At 36.2% G+C, this 16,294-nt stretch overlaps 1 protein-coding gene across 7 annotated transcripts in view; it reads left to right on the forward strand.

The window, feature by feature from the left end:
- Nucleotides 1–16,294, forward strand: part of LOC131230383 (vacuolar protein-sorting-associated protein 33 homolog) — a 103,897-nt gene that overhangs the window by 40,371 nt on the left and 47,232 nt on the right. For all 7 annotated transcript variants that reach the window (XR_009164005.1, XM_058226275.1, XM_058226276.1 and 4 more), the window contains exons 11-12: nt 13,020–13,071; nt 13,236–13,292. Coding sequence is in view for 6 of the 7 variants with exons in the window: in XM_058226275.1 (XP_058082258.1) it covers nt 13,020–13,071; nt 13,236–13,292 (109 nt within the window). In the remaining variant the exon portion in view is untranslated. The remainder of the gene's footprint in view (nt 1–13,019; nt 13,072–13,235; nt 13,293–16,294) is intronic.

Here is a 16,294-nt window from a genome sequence, read left to right on the forward strand (position 1 = left end):
AGCATAGGGTATAATCTATTTCAAAATAGGAAACCTAATACAACCTAGGGTGAAAATTAGGGTTTGGGTAATTTGGGAAAGTAGGAAAATTGAGAATTTTAGGTTTAGGGTTAGGGTTTCAGGGATGGAAGAAAGGGGTTTTGATATAATGATGGTGGGAAATCAAAAGGGGCAGGTGGGATTCACACGTGTGGCTGTACGGTCACACGTGTGGCGTGGGAGGAAGGGTTTAGGTCGGTTAGGGTTTGGATTGTGGATGGGTATGGAAGAAGACGGAGATCTATAATGGGGAGAATGAAGAACCTGAAGAAAATACTTGGTTGGGGAAGAAAAGAGAAGATGGTATGGGGATAGATGGAGACCTCGCACATCCGTTGATGAAGATTAGCCTTGCACCAATCTTCCTTCCAAATTGCATGGAAGTATCTTCAAATCGCATGAAGATGGGAGAAGAAAGCAAGAGCTTTTCTTTTCTTTTTTTATTTTTATTTTTTTAATCACGGAATTCAATGAGGGAGAGGTCACACGCCCTCCTCTTTTATAGATCCAAGAAGCTTTAAAAATTACAAAAATTCCCGTCTTGTGATCTATAACGAAAATAGCCATAGTCTAAATAAAATCAACTAAAACACTCACAATGTGTCCAAATATAAAATAGTTAAAAACTAAATCCTAAAATATGATAAAGTCTAAAACTGATGTGGACGATTAACGATCAATGACCCGATCATGTGATCCATGCAATCCAATGGCCTGATCGTCGCGTCCCTTTGATCCAACGGTTTGGATCACTCCATAAAGCAGGCCATGTGTATTTTCCCAGTGTGGGGTTTTTCAGATGCTCAAACATGCACATGGGGTCGTTAGCACGATCACGAGTACGCACCTAGCTACAGGGAAATTGGCGCGGCCCGTTTCCTCCTCTGATACGTACGTAAGGGTGTACGTGACGTGACGTCCTCATCACCATTGCTTCAGAAGATTCATTTTCATTTTGTTTTGCTAATCTTGGAAGTGGGAGGTTTATGTTGGGGATGAATGGCAAATCTAGATCTTTATTCACCATCTGATGTATGTAGAGGATGAATTTATGAAATTTATCTTTCTTGTTCTTCCTTTTCTTTCTTTCACCTTTCTTCACAAAAACGTTAAGCCTTTTCTTAGGCTGAAGTAATACTCTATGACTTCTATTCAATTTATGTTGAGTTCTTTTCAGCAAAGGAGAATGAAACTGTAGTTGGAAAACTAACACAGACTGCTTTCCATTGGCACACGATAGGTGTGTGAATCATACAAGTTTTAGCTGCATGAGTTATCCTAAGTATTTGGGGAATGTTGGGTTAATTGTAGATGGGTGCTTCTCTTTATAATATTTCAAGTGCTTTTGCCTGCGGAAATCATAACTCCGATAATGCTAAGATGCACATGGATAGTCAAGTGAAATGAATTGCGAAAAAATACTTTTAAGGAGGCAGAAATGAGCAGAAATGACAAATATTAATGATGTTTCCTGGTATTGATAAGTAGTAAAGAGCCTTCTAACGGTAGTTATGTTTCTTTAAGTCCAACTTGTAAGTAATTGCAATTCAGCACAAAGGCTAAATATGAATACTTATGTAGGAAACTACAATTTGATTGTTTCCACTTTCTTAGACTCATCATCATCATCATTGCCTTCTCCTGGCTATTTGGGGCCAGCTTTATGAATCTTGTTATACCAATCACAAGATTCAGAATCGGAATTATCATTATTGATTCTCAGAAGTTTGGCAACCAACTGACAGCGGGCATCAACCTTCCTCCTTTAATCTGGCTTAGGACTGGTTGGTTTATTGCTGCTGGAAAACCATGAAGGATAGAATTATTTCTTTATTGAATGAATAGAATGAATACATAAGTATCTTTAAAAAAAAAAAAAAAGAACGAATGGAAAGAGTCTAGAAATATTCTCAAGTTGACCTAGAGATCTTCTCAAGCCTATCCAAAAGATTTACTTCCTATTAAGTTTCTAAGATTATAAATTATATGAATACCTTTGTTTTACATAAATTATGAGCATTACCCTCATAATATCGTTTCTAAGAAAATGGTGAAAAACGCAAAAAGTGCTCTATGCTTCTGTATGTTCTCTACTCTATTATTAATAGTGTAAAGCCCAAAACAAAAACAAGATTACAGTAAGGCCCCCAATAATGACAAAACAACGGGTGTGTATCCCAACACTCCCCCTCAAGATGGAGCACACGTATCAGTCATACTCAACTTCCTTGTCATATTACATTACCTGCTTCTCCAACTGCTTTGGTAAGCGTGTCAATCAAAGTTCTGATTGAGTCTAAAGCATAGCAATGAGTTTTTCTTTTAACCTTTTCCCCGATTAAATGACAATCCACTTGTATATGCTTAGTTTTCACTTGATACATTGGGATATTTGTAGTGTGAATGGGAGGTTGATCATCAGCGCATAAAAAAATGGGAACCAACTTAATCCCTATCTCAGTTAAAAGTGTCCTTTGGTGCATCAATTAACAGGTATAGTTTGCTATATCCTGATAATTTGCTTCAACATTATATCTAGCCACATAAGATTTTTTCTTTCTCTTCCAACAAACAAGATACCCCATCAATGATGGCACAATATCTTATATTTGATTGCTAGTTTGTCTTTGATCCTGCACAGGTTCTATCAGTGTATTCCTCCATGTTCATGTCCATGATTTGAATGTAAGATATCTTTCCCAGATGCTGACTTGAAGTATCTCAGGATTTCGTAGACAACTCCTATATGGATGATCAAAATGCATCCATGAATTGCAATACCGATGGTAAATAAAATATCTAATCTAGTTATTATTAGGTAAATGAGCTTGCCAACTAGCCTTTTCTGGCAACCTGGATATGTGATAACCTCATCTTGACTGTCATGAGGCTCATAATTTTGTTCCATTGATGTATTAGATAGCCTTGCCCCAACATACCTGTTTCTTTCAATAGATCCAATGTGTGTTTTCTCTAAGATACTAATATCCATGCGTTGTCTGAGCAATCTCAATTCCAAGAGGTATTTAAGTGGTCCCAAATCTTTAATGTCAAACTCTTGATGTAAATACCTCTTGACCCTTTCAGTCTATTCACCTGTAACAACTATGTCAGGATAGTAATTTTCTCTTCCTTTCTCCTCACAAAGAGTGCATGATTTTCTGAACTCCTCTTAAACCCTATCTTCAGTATGACACTGCCGAATTTGTCAAACCGTGCCTAGAAGAAGGTTTTAGGCCATGGAGAGCATTTTTCAGCCTGCAGACTTTATATCTGCTCTAGACATCTGGGCTGTCTTGGCAGTGAACACCCACTTGAAACTGTTCTAGAATTTTCATTGAAGAGGATCTGTGAAAAACCAATTTATTTATGAGCTTGCATTTTTCTTTCATTGCGCCTTTCCACTTTAGATTAGCAAGAGCATTTGCAAAACTAGATGGAATTTCAACAAAGGACAACGAAGTGACAGATTATTGAATGAAGGAGAAAAAGAGTTGATAACTTGACGACAAGAACGACTACATTCGTAATAGTGATAGGCAAATTGAGATAAAGAGTAGAAGAGACATGTTGATCACCTGGAAGTGTGGAAGAGACTGGTGGTGGTCAATTGGTCATGAATTTAACTTTCTTCCTCCATCGAGAATACAGAAATAAATCTTTACTAGTAGTTAGAGGCTTCTCTGAAGTAACCAAATTATCAGTAAGGTCAATGTAGGAAGAGGCACCATCTCAGAAGAAAGAAGATGCAAATTGCTGATCAGGAATAGATGAATGGAATGGACTCATGAAAACCGACATCGATAGAGATGAAAGGTTTCCTCAGGTAAGGATTATAACACTTATATCCAATGTGTGTTCCTAAGTACCCAAGAAGGACAGTGGACTGAGAACCGGAACTTGCTGTTTTTTGACCAAGAATATGTACAAAGCAATTACAGCGAAATACCCAAAGAATAATGAGAAAGTCTTTTTCTGGTTTGAGGATCACAATAAGACTTTTAGCATCAACACGAGATCGTGAACTATTTATTAGATAGGAAGCAGTTAGAACCATTGCACCCCAGTAAATTTTTGGAAGATTCATCTTAAGAAGCATCTGGGGTGTGCGTGTGTGTTATTAGCAAAGAGAACAACGCTGGCTAGATAGCCAGCAAAAGAACTAAGCCCAACACACAGGGTGAAACAAGGAACTCCTCAGGTCAACGACATTTGAATTAACTTCCTAGACCCTTGCCTTAGCTAGCTTGTCTGCCGTAGTGTTTGCCTCTCTAAGAGTATGCGAGAAGTTGACTTGCTTTTCCCTGCAAAGCTCCCTGGCTTCTTCCATCAGCTATGCAACTTTCCATGGGCAATTTCCAGTCTCGGATAAGATTGCATTCCTCAAGTGTCGAGTCACCTTCGATGATCGAAGGGAATACGATCTTAACAGACTGAAGAAGGCAGCAACCTCCGCAAAAGTTGAGATTTTTTTTTAATAAAATATTATTATTATTATTATTATTATTATTATTTATTATTTTTTTTAATAATTTCGATAGGGCCGAAATATGAAAAGATCCCTCCCATTTGAGTCCCGAATGATGCCTCTTATGCCCACCAGCCCAAGGTTTCCAAGAGATGAGCTGTTGAAATTTTACTTAAAAAGGTGTCCAAGGAAGGAATCTTCCACCTTGCCTGATTGTAGGGAGATTTTATAGAGAGAGCAAGCACCTCCTCCCATTTGGTTGTGTGGTGTATATGAACAAAAATACTAAGCATCAATCTCATGTTCTTGAAGAAAAGGTTTCATTTCATTTACTAATATGTCCCCTCAGAATTTGAACAAAGAACGTTGATTATTTAGTCAAATTGGCACCATCTTTTGAAATGTATGAATATAGAAAATATATTATATTTTGATTTCATAAGATAAAGCCATGTAACATGCTGAAAATCATGGATAAATGAAATTGATTGGGTTCTGGTTTGACCCTTGGACTGTGATTCGTCCTCCAAAACTGTGTTTTGATGTGTTTAATGTAAATGGTTCAGCGTTTGAGCCCTTTGGGCTTTGGGACTTTCAATATGAATGTTTGGATTTTGTTTTAGGCCCATAGTTATATTCCTCTTTAAGTGACTTAAGCAAGAGGGGTATTTTTTGTAATTTCCAGCAATTTCCAGCTTATTAGTGAAAACCCTAATAAAACTAAGATGTGGGGATGTGTGGAGGCTTCTCTCTTTGAGTTATTCCACTTCCTGTCTCTATTCTCTCATTCTTCTTCTTATTTTCTTCTCTATTTCCTCTTCTTTTCATTTTACGAATCTGCGTGGTATCTGAGCACATCTGAATGTGATTTGGACCGAAATCCTCTCCATTCAACTCTCTTATCTCTACATCAAGTATTGGGCCCCCCAAAAACCCTAGTGTGCTAATCGGACCTCAAGAAAAAGGGTATGTCTCGTTTTTCCTTGTAGAAAACACAATGTTTTGCAGCATTCTTCATCAAGTAAATGCAATCGGTCGCAAAAGAGCGTAGGAGCCCAGTCTGGAAGGTGGAGGGCTTGTTGATTTTTCCATAGAGGTGATGTTAAAGTGGTTTTCCTCCATTATTGTTTGTTCAAAGGTTTTTTTTTTTTACTACTCCACGCTATCTGAGACATTTTTGAGATGCATAGTTAGTGGTTGTGTGAATCTGTTATTACGGTGGAGTGTAGTTGTGTGTATATCTGATCATAGATCAGCAATTTTCCATATAAGTTGGAGAAAATTGTTTTCAAGGTGGTTATGGATCCATAAGGTGTGGTAATTGATCCCTCATCATTGGGAGGAATTCCTAGTTCTTCGTTCAATGCTTCAATAACATTCATGAGACTAAATGGAAAAAAAAATAAAAATACTTACTCTAGACTAAGTCCGTTGAGATATTTCTTTTACCTCAAGAGAAGGATCAATTCCTCACGGAACCCGACTGGAGAAATCCGATCCCGAGTATCAGCAGTGGATGTGTGATGATCCCCATATTCGATCTTAGTTGTGGAATAGCATGGAACATGTAGTTAGTACCAACTTGGTGTTCTTGATTAATGTGAAGGATGTGTGGTATACCATAAAAAAGATGTACTTCTTTGAACAGAACATATCTCGAGTGTATCAGTTATATGAGGAGATTTTCTCTTTCCAGAGGGGAGATAAATCTCTTGGTGAATATTTTGCCAAATTGACCGGCATATGGGAAAAACTCTCCATCCGTCTTCCCATTATTTTAGACGTAATTCTTGTGAAGAAGTAGATGGAAGACATGAAAGTTTTGAAACTCTTGTCTGGCCTTCCAAAAGAATATCAGTCCACAAAAGATCAAATTTTAGGTGGTACATCAATCCCTTTAGTCGCAAAGGTTTATGCGAGACTTCAAAGAGTCTCTATTGGGAATGCATCTAATAATGCTCATGTTACTAGTTATGATAAGTCCGCATTGGCTAATTTGGTTGCACTAGTATACATGGAGGTCATGGCGGACGGATCGATCATGGTAGTTTTCGTGGTGGCAGAAGTGGTAGGATTCCAGAGGAGGTAGAGGTGGTCGCAGGGGTAGAGGAGATCATATATATACTCATCATGGCTTGACGAATCACTCTATGGACTTTTGTTGGGATCTCCATGGGAGGTCTTTGAGGGCCAATTAAGCTCATGTAGGTGATGATGTTTCTGCTGATAGTAGATCCACTATTTCGCCGAATGTTGGTGGTGATTAGATTAATGTCACATTATCATGGGAATAACACGTCCAATTCCTTTCTTCAAGTGGCTCTACATCCAATAATATACCCTCCTCTTATACAACCACTTTAGCCCCTCCAGGTAAATTGTCTCTTGGCATATCATCCCTCTTCCTGGATAATTGATTCTAGGGCGTCTAATCACATTTCTGGTAATTGTAGTTCTTTTTCCTCCTTCGACATTGTTTCATCTAATATATCTGTTAGACTGTTACATTAGCTGATGGTACCTCATCTAACATTATTGGACTTGGTACTGTTTAGCCAAACTTTTCTATGTCCTTATCATTTGTGTTGTATGCCCCCAAATTTCCTTTTAGTCTTTTATCCGCAAGTAAACTAGAAAAATCTCTAAATTTTTTTGTCACATTCTTTCATTCTCTCTTTGTTTTTAAGGACCTCAAGATGGGCAAGATGATTGGTGGAGGTTGTGAAAGGAATGTTTTTTACTATTTGGAGAGAGAATCAACAGGTGCTTCCAGGCTTACTAAGGGTCTTGCAATTTAGTGGCATCATCGTTTGGGCCATACCTCTCTCCAGAAATGATAAACTCTCATTTGTCATTCCATCTCTTCCAAAGGTGTCAAGTTTGCAGTGTAAAATGTACCAATTGAATAAACATCATCGAGTCCATTTTCCTTCTAGTGTTGATTATAGTTATGATGCCCCTTTTAGATTAGTTCATTGTGATATGTGGGTACCAGCTCGAGTTCCCAATTTGTTAGGTTTAAGTATTTTATTCCTTTTATTGATGATTTTGTGTGTGTGTGTGTGTGTGTGTGTGTGTGTGTGTGTGTGTGCACGCGTGTTTAGATCGGATAATGCTTTGGAATTTTTGTTTCATGATTTTCAGCCTTATTTACAAAGTTAAGTATTATTTTTTAGTACTCTTGTGCTTATACACCCCAACAAAATGGGATGGTTGAGCATAAGAATCGGCATTTGATTGAAGTTACTTGTGCCTCAGTGTTGGAAATGAATGTTCTACAGTCTTTTTGGGGGTGGTGCAGTCCTTACCGCATGTCACTTGATAGATAGAATGCCATCTTTTCTTTTGGATGGAAAAACACCTTTCTCCTCGTTGTTTCCTAACTGGCCAATATTTACTGTGCCTCTAAAAGTGTGTGGTTGTACCCAATGTTTTAAATATTGTTATCGCGTAATGTATCGCACCCTTGGAATACGGACAAATATCGGTTATCGCATGGGATATATCGGTCGTATTGCATAATGGATCGCTGTTGTTGGGAAATATTGGAACATCGGGAAATTGGTTGAATATTTCAATGAAACTTTAGGAATTGTTGAAAAAGGCATCAATACACACTTAGAAATTAAAACATTACAAAAAAAAGTGCACATAATCGGAGTTTCCTTTGTATGAGGTCCTAATATATGTGCTTTCAAATTGAACTGATGGAAGTATATTCAAAGTCTATTCATATAATTTATAAACATAAGAAGACATATATGGAAACACAAGCAATGCATTCAAAAGCAAAAGAAGAATCACTAGATCAGGTTACATACTTGTTTAATTTTGTGTTTGGATACAAAGATTGCAACTGATTTGTGAGAAATTGAGAAATTTTGTTTTTTCTTAATTTTCCACAACTTGACCCATCTCCCCCAAATCTCAAAATCGAAGTTCCAAATTAATATTTTTTTCATGAAAAACATGAAGAATCATAGATTTGTAACCATTTGACACTTGTTTAATGTGATTTACAAAAAAAAAAAAAATGGATCGAAAATTGAAAATGCTCACTAGATCAAATAGGTGGGATATATCAGCAATACCTGTGTGTTTCGTATCGCACAGGTGGGATTTAATATATATCGTGGGATATATCGACTAATATTGTTGATATTTAAAACACTAGTTGTACCTAGTGTTTTAAATAGCTACGCTACGTAGCGTAGCTTAGCCTTAATGCTACGTAGCTTATGAAAATAGCTTTAATCACATGTAGCCCATGGTACATGATAATTTGCATACGCTACACACCACATAGACTATGCTACATGCTACATAGCTCATATTACAAGTTTTCACTACATTAAAAGTAATTAATTTTTTTCAATGATTTGTTACATTTTTCTATTTTCAATAAAAATCCGTTAATCTTTTCAATGCTTTTAGTAAAATAATATAAGTAATAGTATTAAATAAGTTTCTTTGCTCTTTCTTTATCTTATTCTTAACCATTGCTCTTTCTTATTACTTATAGTTTCTGTTTGGTTGCACCAGATATGAATTTTGTTAAATTTCATTATTAAGAAATTCGTGATACCAAGCACAATCTTGATTAAAAATCCAGAAGTAACGTGTAGCTTACACTATACGCTATTGGGGGCTATATGCTACTTGCTATTTAAAACACTCGTTGTACCTGCTTTGTTCATCTATTTGGGCTTGGTTAGGATAAACAAGCACCATGTCCTATTAAATGCAGTCTTCTAGGTTACTCACACACTAAAAATGGTTATTGATGTTATTGTCCTTCACTTAGAAAACATTTTGTGATAGCTGTTGTAACCTTCTTTGAGAATGTTCCTTTCTATGATAGATTGGAATGTGTTGCAGAAGTCAATTCTATGGAAGTTCCTCTGCCAAATGTATTTCCATAAGAATATGTGAGTGAGTTGCCACCTCAAAGGGATTTCACGTAGACATATTAGAAGAAAAAGAGAAAAGACCAAGCAGTAAAGACTGCTTCCTTTCCCTCTCCATGGTCGACTATTGCACCGGTTGAGGTTTGTTTCGGATTCTTCTGTGCCTACTGAAGTTGTCCCTGATTTACCCATTGCTATTTGTAAAGTTAAACATTCATGTGTTCAATATCGCATTTCCAACTTTGTTACCTTTAACCAATTATCAGAAATTTGCTCTTGCTTTATCTGTTGCTTCTATTCCTAAGACAGTTTATGATGTATTGTTGGATGAAAAGTGGAAACAGGCTATGGATGAGGAGATGAATGCCATGTATTCCAATGTTACAAGAGAGTTAACTGATCTTCCGTTTGCTAAGACTCCGGTTAAATGTAGATGGTTTTACACAATTAAGTTTCAGCCGGATGGATCAATCAATCGTTACAAGGCTAGGTTGGTAGCCAAGGGCTACATTCAAATTTACAGAATAGATTATCTGGATACCTTTTCCCCATGGCCAAGCTCAATTCAATATGGGTTGTTATCTCTGTAGCTGCTAATCGTGACTAGTCTCTGTTTCAATTAGACGTGAAGAATGCTTTTCTGCATGGAGAATTACCAGAAAAAGTTTATATGGAGCAACCTCTTGGGTGTGTTGCTCAGGGGGAATCCTCTAAGGTGCGCAAATTAAACAAGTATATCTATGGACTGAAACAGCCACCAAGAGCCTGCTTTTAAAAATTCAGTAGTGTGGTGATATTGTATAGAATGAAGAGGAGTGAAGTATATCATTCAGTTTTTTCATGGCATACTTATCTAGATATATTGTGCTTGTGGTATATATGGATGACAAAGTAGTTACAGGTGAAGACTTGGAAGGAATTGAGAAACTAAAGTCGTATCTTCACTCTTAATTCCAAATTAAAGATCTTAGTTTGCTTTGATATTTTCTGGGCATTGAAGTGGCGAGATCTGAAGTCGGGATAAATTTGTGCCAAAGGAAGTATGTTTGTGATTTGTTAAAAGAGACAGGTATGCTAGGTGCCAAACCAACAAATACAACAATGGATACTTATTTCAAGCTTGATCCCGAAGAAGGAGAGTTGTTAATAGATCTGGGTATGTAAGAAGACTTGTCGGCAAACTTATCTCTCTAACCATCACCAGGCTTGATATTGCCTTCTTTGTTAGTGTGGTTAGTCAGTTAATTCAAGCTCTTAGATCTAAACATTTAGCTGCAATTATGAGGATTCATAGATTCTTGAATTGTACTCTTTAGAAAGGTATTCCGTATAGCTCTCCTAGACAACTCAAAGGAGCTGGTTATTCAAATGCAAATTATGTGGGTTCAAGACATGTTAGCTGGTCAACTACAAGCCGCTGCACTTTTCTTGGTGGCAATGTGGTTACATGGAAGAGGAAGAAGCAGAATGTTGTAGCGCAGTTTAGTGATGCAGCAAAATATAGATCCATGGCACACACAACTCGTGAACTTGTTTGACTAAAATCATTTACGGAAGAATTGGGATATGTGGTTCAAACTCCAATGCGTTTACAGTGTGTCAATCAAGCTGCTATGCATATTGCTAAAAATCCACTGTCCCATGAGAGAACAAAGCATATGGAGGTCGATTGCCACTTCATTCGCTATAAGATCTCTCAGATGGAAATTGTGACTCCATATATTTTGTCCCATGATCAGATTGCAGATTTGTCCAGCAAAGCTCTTGGAAAGTCTAAGTCGAAAGGCTTATATCCAAGCTGCGCATGACATCTATGCTCCGGCTTAAAGGGTAAGTGTTAAATGTAAATGGTCCAACATTTAGGCCCCTTGGGCTTTTGGGCTTTCAATATGGATGTTTGGATTGTGTTTTAGGTCCATTGTTATATCCCTCTTTAAGTCACTTCATGAGAGGGGTATTTTCGTAATTTCTAGCACATTACTGAAAACCCTACTAAAACTAAGATGTGGGGATGTTTAGAGGCTTCTCTCTTAGAGCTATTCCACCTCCCCTCTCTCTATTCCCTTTCTTCTTCTTATTTTCTTCTTTTTGTTGGAAGTATTGTTGATACACAGTAATATTATAGAGGCCCTATGTGTGATTTATCATGTTATTGGTAATGATGTGATATATCTCATGATGTCTGCAATATTTTTGTTGACATGGGAGACTGTCATGAAATCCTCTAGGATTTCGCATTGCACCCGTGCGATATTAATATTGATGGCCGATACTGTAGATACATTGAACACTTAATATTGGGTGAGCCCCTACCTCTTGTAGCTTTTTTCCTGTTGTAGTAATATCTAATTACAACTAACGGAAAAGAATTGGGGTAAATGTTTGTGTCAAATTTTTTCTTGGGAACCATGAATTGTCCATGCCCCCCCCCCCCCAAAAAAAAAAAAAAAAAAAAATGTTTTAAATATCAACGTTATTAGCCGATATATCTTGTATCCCACCCGTGCGATGCAAAACGCACAGGTACTGCTAATATATCCCACATGTTCGATCCGGTGAGCATTTTCAATTTCCGATCCTTTTTTTTTTTGTTGAATTATGTTAACTCAGTGTCAAATGGTTATAAATCCATTGGTTCTTCATTTTTTGCATGAAAAATCATGAAGTTGGAGCTTTGATTTCAATATCCATTGGTTCTTCATGTTCTCCATATTTTTTTTTTCTCTTAAAATTTTCCTTCAGCCAGCTATCAGTTGAGACTAATTTCAAAGTATTTAGGAGTATTTGATGAAATGATAATCACATACACTCTAATTTCAAAATTTGAGTGTAGGTGGTCCGATTTAGGAAAAATTCGAAATATCCTCAATTTCTCCCAAATTGCTTGCAATTTTGCACTACAAACATGAAATCAAGCATGTATGAGGGTTGATCTACTGATTTGTTGAGTCCTGGTCAATTTTTGAAAATAAAAATCATTTTTTAATTAAAAATTAATTAATTATATATATATATATATATATATATATATATATATATATATATATATATATATATATATATATATATATATATATATATATATATCGAAATTAGTCTCAATTAAATTTCCCCTCATCCAGTTGTCAATTGAGACTAATTTCGAAATATTTAGGAGTGTTTGATGAAATGATTATCAAATAGCTTAGGACCCTATACGAAGGAAACCTATTATGTGCTCTTTTTTTTTTTTTTTTTGAAATGTTATGATTTAAAAGTGTGCATTAAGGTCTTTTTTAACAATCCTTGAAGTTTCTTTGAAAAATTAAACTATTTTCAAATGTTTCCCCATGTTTCCCAAAAAGTGCGATAAATTACTCAATACAAACGATATATCCTGTGCGATAACCGATACGTATTTGTATCCTAAGGATGCAATATGTAACGCGATACCGATATTTAGAACACTGCCCCCAACAAAAAAAGAAAAAAAAAAGAGGGAAAGAGTGAGAGACCTGCGTAGTTTGGCAGAAGTTGTGGGGCACCTTATTTGTCAAGCCTAATCTAATTTAGTTTACATTGGTCTTTTTTTTTTTTTTTTTTTTTTTTTTTTTTGTCTATTTCAGTGATAAGCTATACAAGGAGATACGGGATCTCAACTTCGAAGTTGTTGTTCAGGTTGTTCTATTTTTTATCAGCCCATGTTATTCTATAGTGTCATTTGCACAATTCTTTCCATGCATAACATATCAACTTACAGCTACCTCATGGTCCATTTGGTTGGGTTGCATTTTCCCTTTGGAGTTCTCTGTCTTTAGTTGCTGTCTGCAGTATCATTGCAGGTTCTGCGTCAAAAGGCAACGTCAATGAAGCAGGATTATACGGAAATGACAACTACAGTAAGTTAATAGGACTTTCAAAAGCTCATCTTGTTTTCATATGCTCATTCATACTAAGTGTGATAACCTACCTACTATTATGGAGCTTATGCTGAGGCTGAAAATCATTGAGCTTAATTGATTAATATTTTCAATATGATGGAACTCACATTATTCTGTGCTAGGAAGTCACCTAATTGTTCATTTATCCATTTTGGCTGGGGGCCAGGTGCTGAGATAAAAAAAAAAAAAATGATTCTAAAGTTTTCATACACCAGTATGAGTTAACTATCCCTTTTATCCCTTTAAGTAATTCTTAAAGAACTTTTTATGTTTTCTGGAATGTGTTTATGTGCATGCATGCACACATGTGCATGTGTGTTTGTGGGGATGGGGGGAGTGTGATTGCTTTTTCTGGTCTTTTCTTTATTGCTTCTCTGTTCAATATCCATTAAGTCAATTTGGCTGAGTGTGCTTTCAGCTGCTGAGATGAGTCATAAAGAAACTTAGTAAAGTGTGGAATTGAGTTGAAATTTCGAACATTTCTTACATGGTTATATAAATAAGAATTTAGAATGCTTCGTATAAATAGCAGTTTGACCTTTTCGTGATCAAGGTCACTCATTTGGTGGGAGTCATCGTGTATGGATCATGTCCCAAAAATGATCAACAGTTGTTTTCTTTTTGAATGTGAACCTTTTTAGTTCTTAAAACATGCGAACCATTCAGTTCACCTGTTAGATGGTTAAGATAGTCCGATTGAGGGCAGGGTCCATGCATAATGGGCACAACCCTATGAATGGTATGAATCATCGAATTCTGGGTCCACCTGCACACTGGTCCCTGCAAAAACTCCATCTTTTTCAGTTGAGCACCTGCTGCCTTTGATGTAAAATGGAATACGCGTCCGTAGTTATTCTATAGGATGATAATAAAAAAAAAAATTATAACAACATAAAATAGTTGAGAACTATTGTAAACATAATATGGCAAACATAATAGTAAGAGAAACTACCCTGTTTCAGAGGAGAGTCAGGTCTGGCCAAGCAATGCCGACTGATTTGTTAGGCGTGAAACTTGGGCTCGAGCTCAGCCCATCCACACCCCTAAAGCAAGCCCAATCCCGATTAGTTCTAAATGACTTGCAATGCAAGATGCAAATGCCAGACGATTTATATAATCTGACAAGATGATATATGACTGATCATTCTTGATTTGATCAGTAAAAGTATCAATGGGATAGTAACTAGCTGTAAGGTAGATGTTCAAACCCTAGATATTTCTTATTGATTTTTTTGAAATTGGAGAATTTGATTAGAGGAAGAACAAAATCCTAAGCCCATGAGCTCAGGTACCTTGTCAGAACATGTGCTTGAATTTTTTTGGAAATTGAAATCACACCGTCCTTTATGGTCAGATGATCCATGTAATAATTTTACATTTTCGAGAAAATGACAAAAGTGCACTACTTTGCATGATTGATATCACTAAATTATGTAACTGTGTATGGTATGGGAATCAACTATGGGAACAATTGGTTTTGGCAGATCCACCGAATCAAAATTCGGATTATGGGTGTGTCAATGGTTGCTGCTCTTAAGCATGATAATAGTACTTCTCAAGTCAATTTTGCTGCCCAAGTTATGTTTCACCATAAATCGTATTAAACTAAGTTAACTAACAGCTCTTGATTTCAAAACCCAAGTAGATTTTAGACTTCAAGTTTTGAGGAAGGGGGACCCCTTATCCTTGCTCGTATTTGGTTTTAGAGAATCTCTATTGTTACATGGATTGATGATTGGGTATACGAAAACATGTATCAGTATCGCCGATACTTAGAAAAATATTATTGCCTGAGGGAAACATTAGGGACAAGTTTCGCTGGTCAGTGATACGGAAACAATATCGATATCGCCGATAATATCGCTGATGACTAGAAATGTGAGAAAACATGGGAAAAATGGTAGACTTTCAATGAAACTTCAGGAGATGCTAAAATACACATAGTTGGATATTTACTTGGGAATAAAAAAAAATTGCAAAAAGAATGTATACAAAATAAGTTTCCATTTAATGGGGGCTTAAAAGCACGTGTCGTTGAAAGAAACAGTCTAACCATCCCATCCATCCCATTTAACCATCCAATCATCCATCCAAACATCCATCGATATTGCAGAATGTTAACAACTCATGATATTTTGCAAAGAAATCATCAACAACAGGTAGGGAAACAAAAAATTGTGGTCTTGATATCGCACATGTTGCAATAATGATAATATTGAGATATTATCAATATTAGCAATGACAAATTGAAAACCGCATACATTAATGCGCTCATAAAAAATTTGAAATAGATTTTTTTTTTAATAAACAAACTTTCTGTGATATCTCTACGTTGGCGATATTATTAAAATATCGCTGATACACTTGTGATACAAGCGTCACCTAGAATTTACGCAGTAGACAATATTGGCGATACATTGGCAATATCGATACATTAGCAATACAAGTGATGCCTGGAATTTACACAATTGAAAATATTGGCGATATCGATTCGTTGGCGGTACTTAGCAATACATTGTTGATGCTTGGGAGTTCTAATACTACCGGCGTTATCAGTATTGCTACCAGTGTTATTGGTATCGCCAAGTTGATGATGACGATAATATTGGATATGTTTCAATAATATTGGAGATAATTCAAACAATGGGGACACGTTGGGAGAAAGGTGGAATTTCTCGATGAAACTTTAGGAGATATTAAAAGACGCATGTTTGCATATGTAGGAATCAAAATATTATAGAAAACAACTATACATAATAAGTTTCCATTGTATAGTGTCCTAATCATATGTTGTTGAAAAATCAGTATAAAATAAATATACAAAATTTGTAGCGAATCAATAGATTTTCCAACATTGATTAATATATAAATAACCACATTACTTAATAGTGAAGAACACATTTTCTAATATGAAAATGGAAAATTAGGAATTTCCCAATTTCCTCATTTTTCACTTGAAA

This window comes from Magnolia sinica, chromosome 17 (genome assembly GCF_029962835.1).
Source record: "Magnolia sinica isolate HGM2019 chromosome 17, MsV1, whole genome shotgun sequence".
In the NCBI taxonomy this organism is placed as follows: domain Eukaryota; kingdom Viridiplantae; phylum Streptophyta; class Magnoliopsida; order Magnoliales; family Magnoliaceae; genus Magnolia; species Magnolia sinica.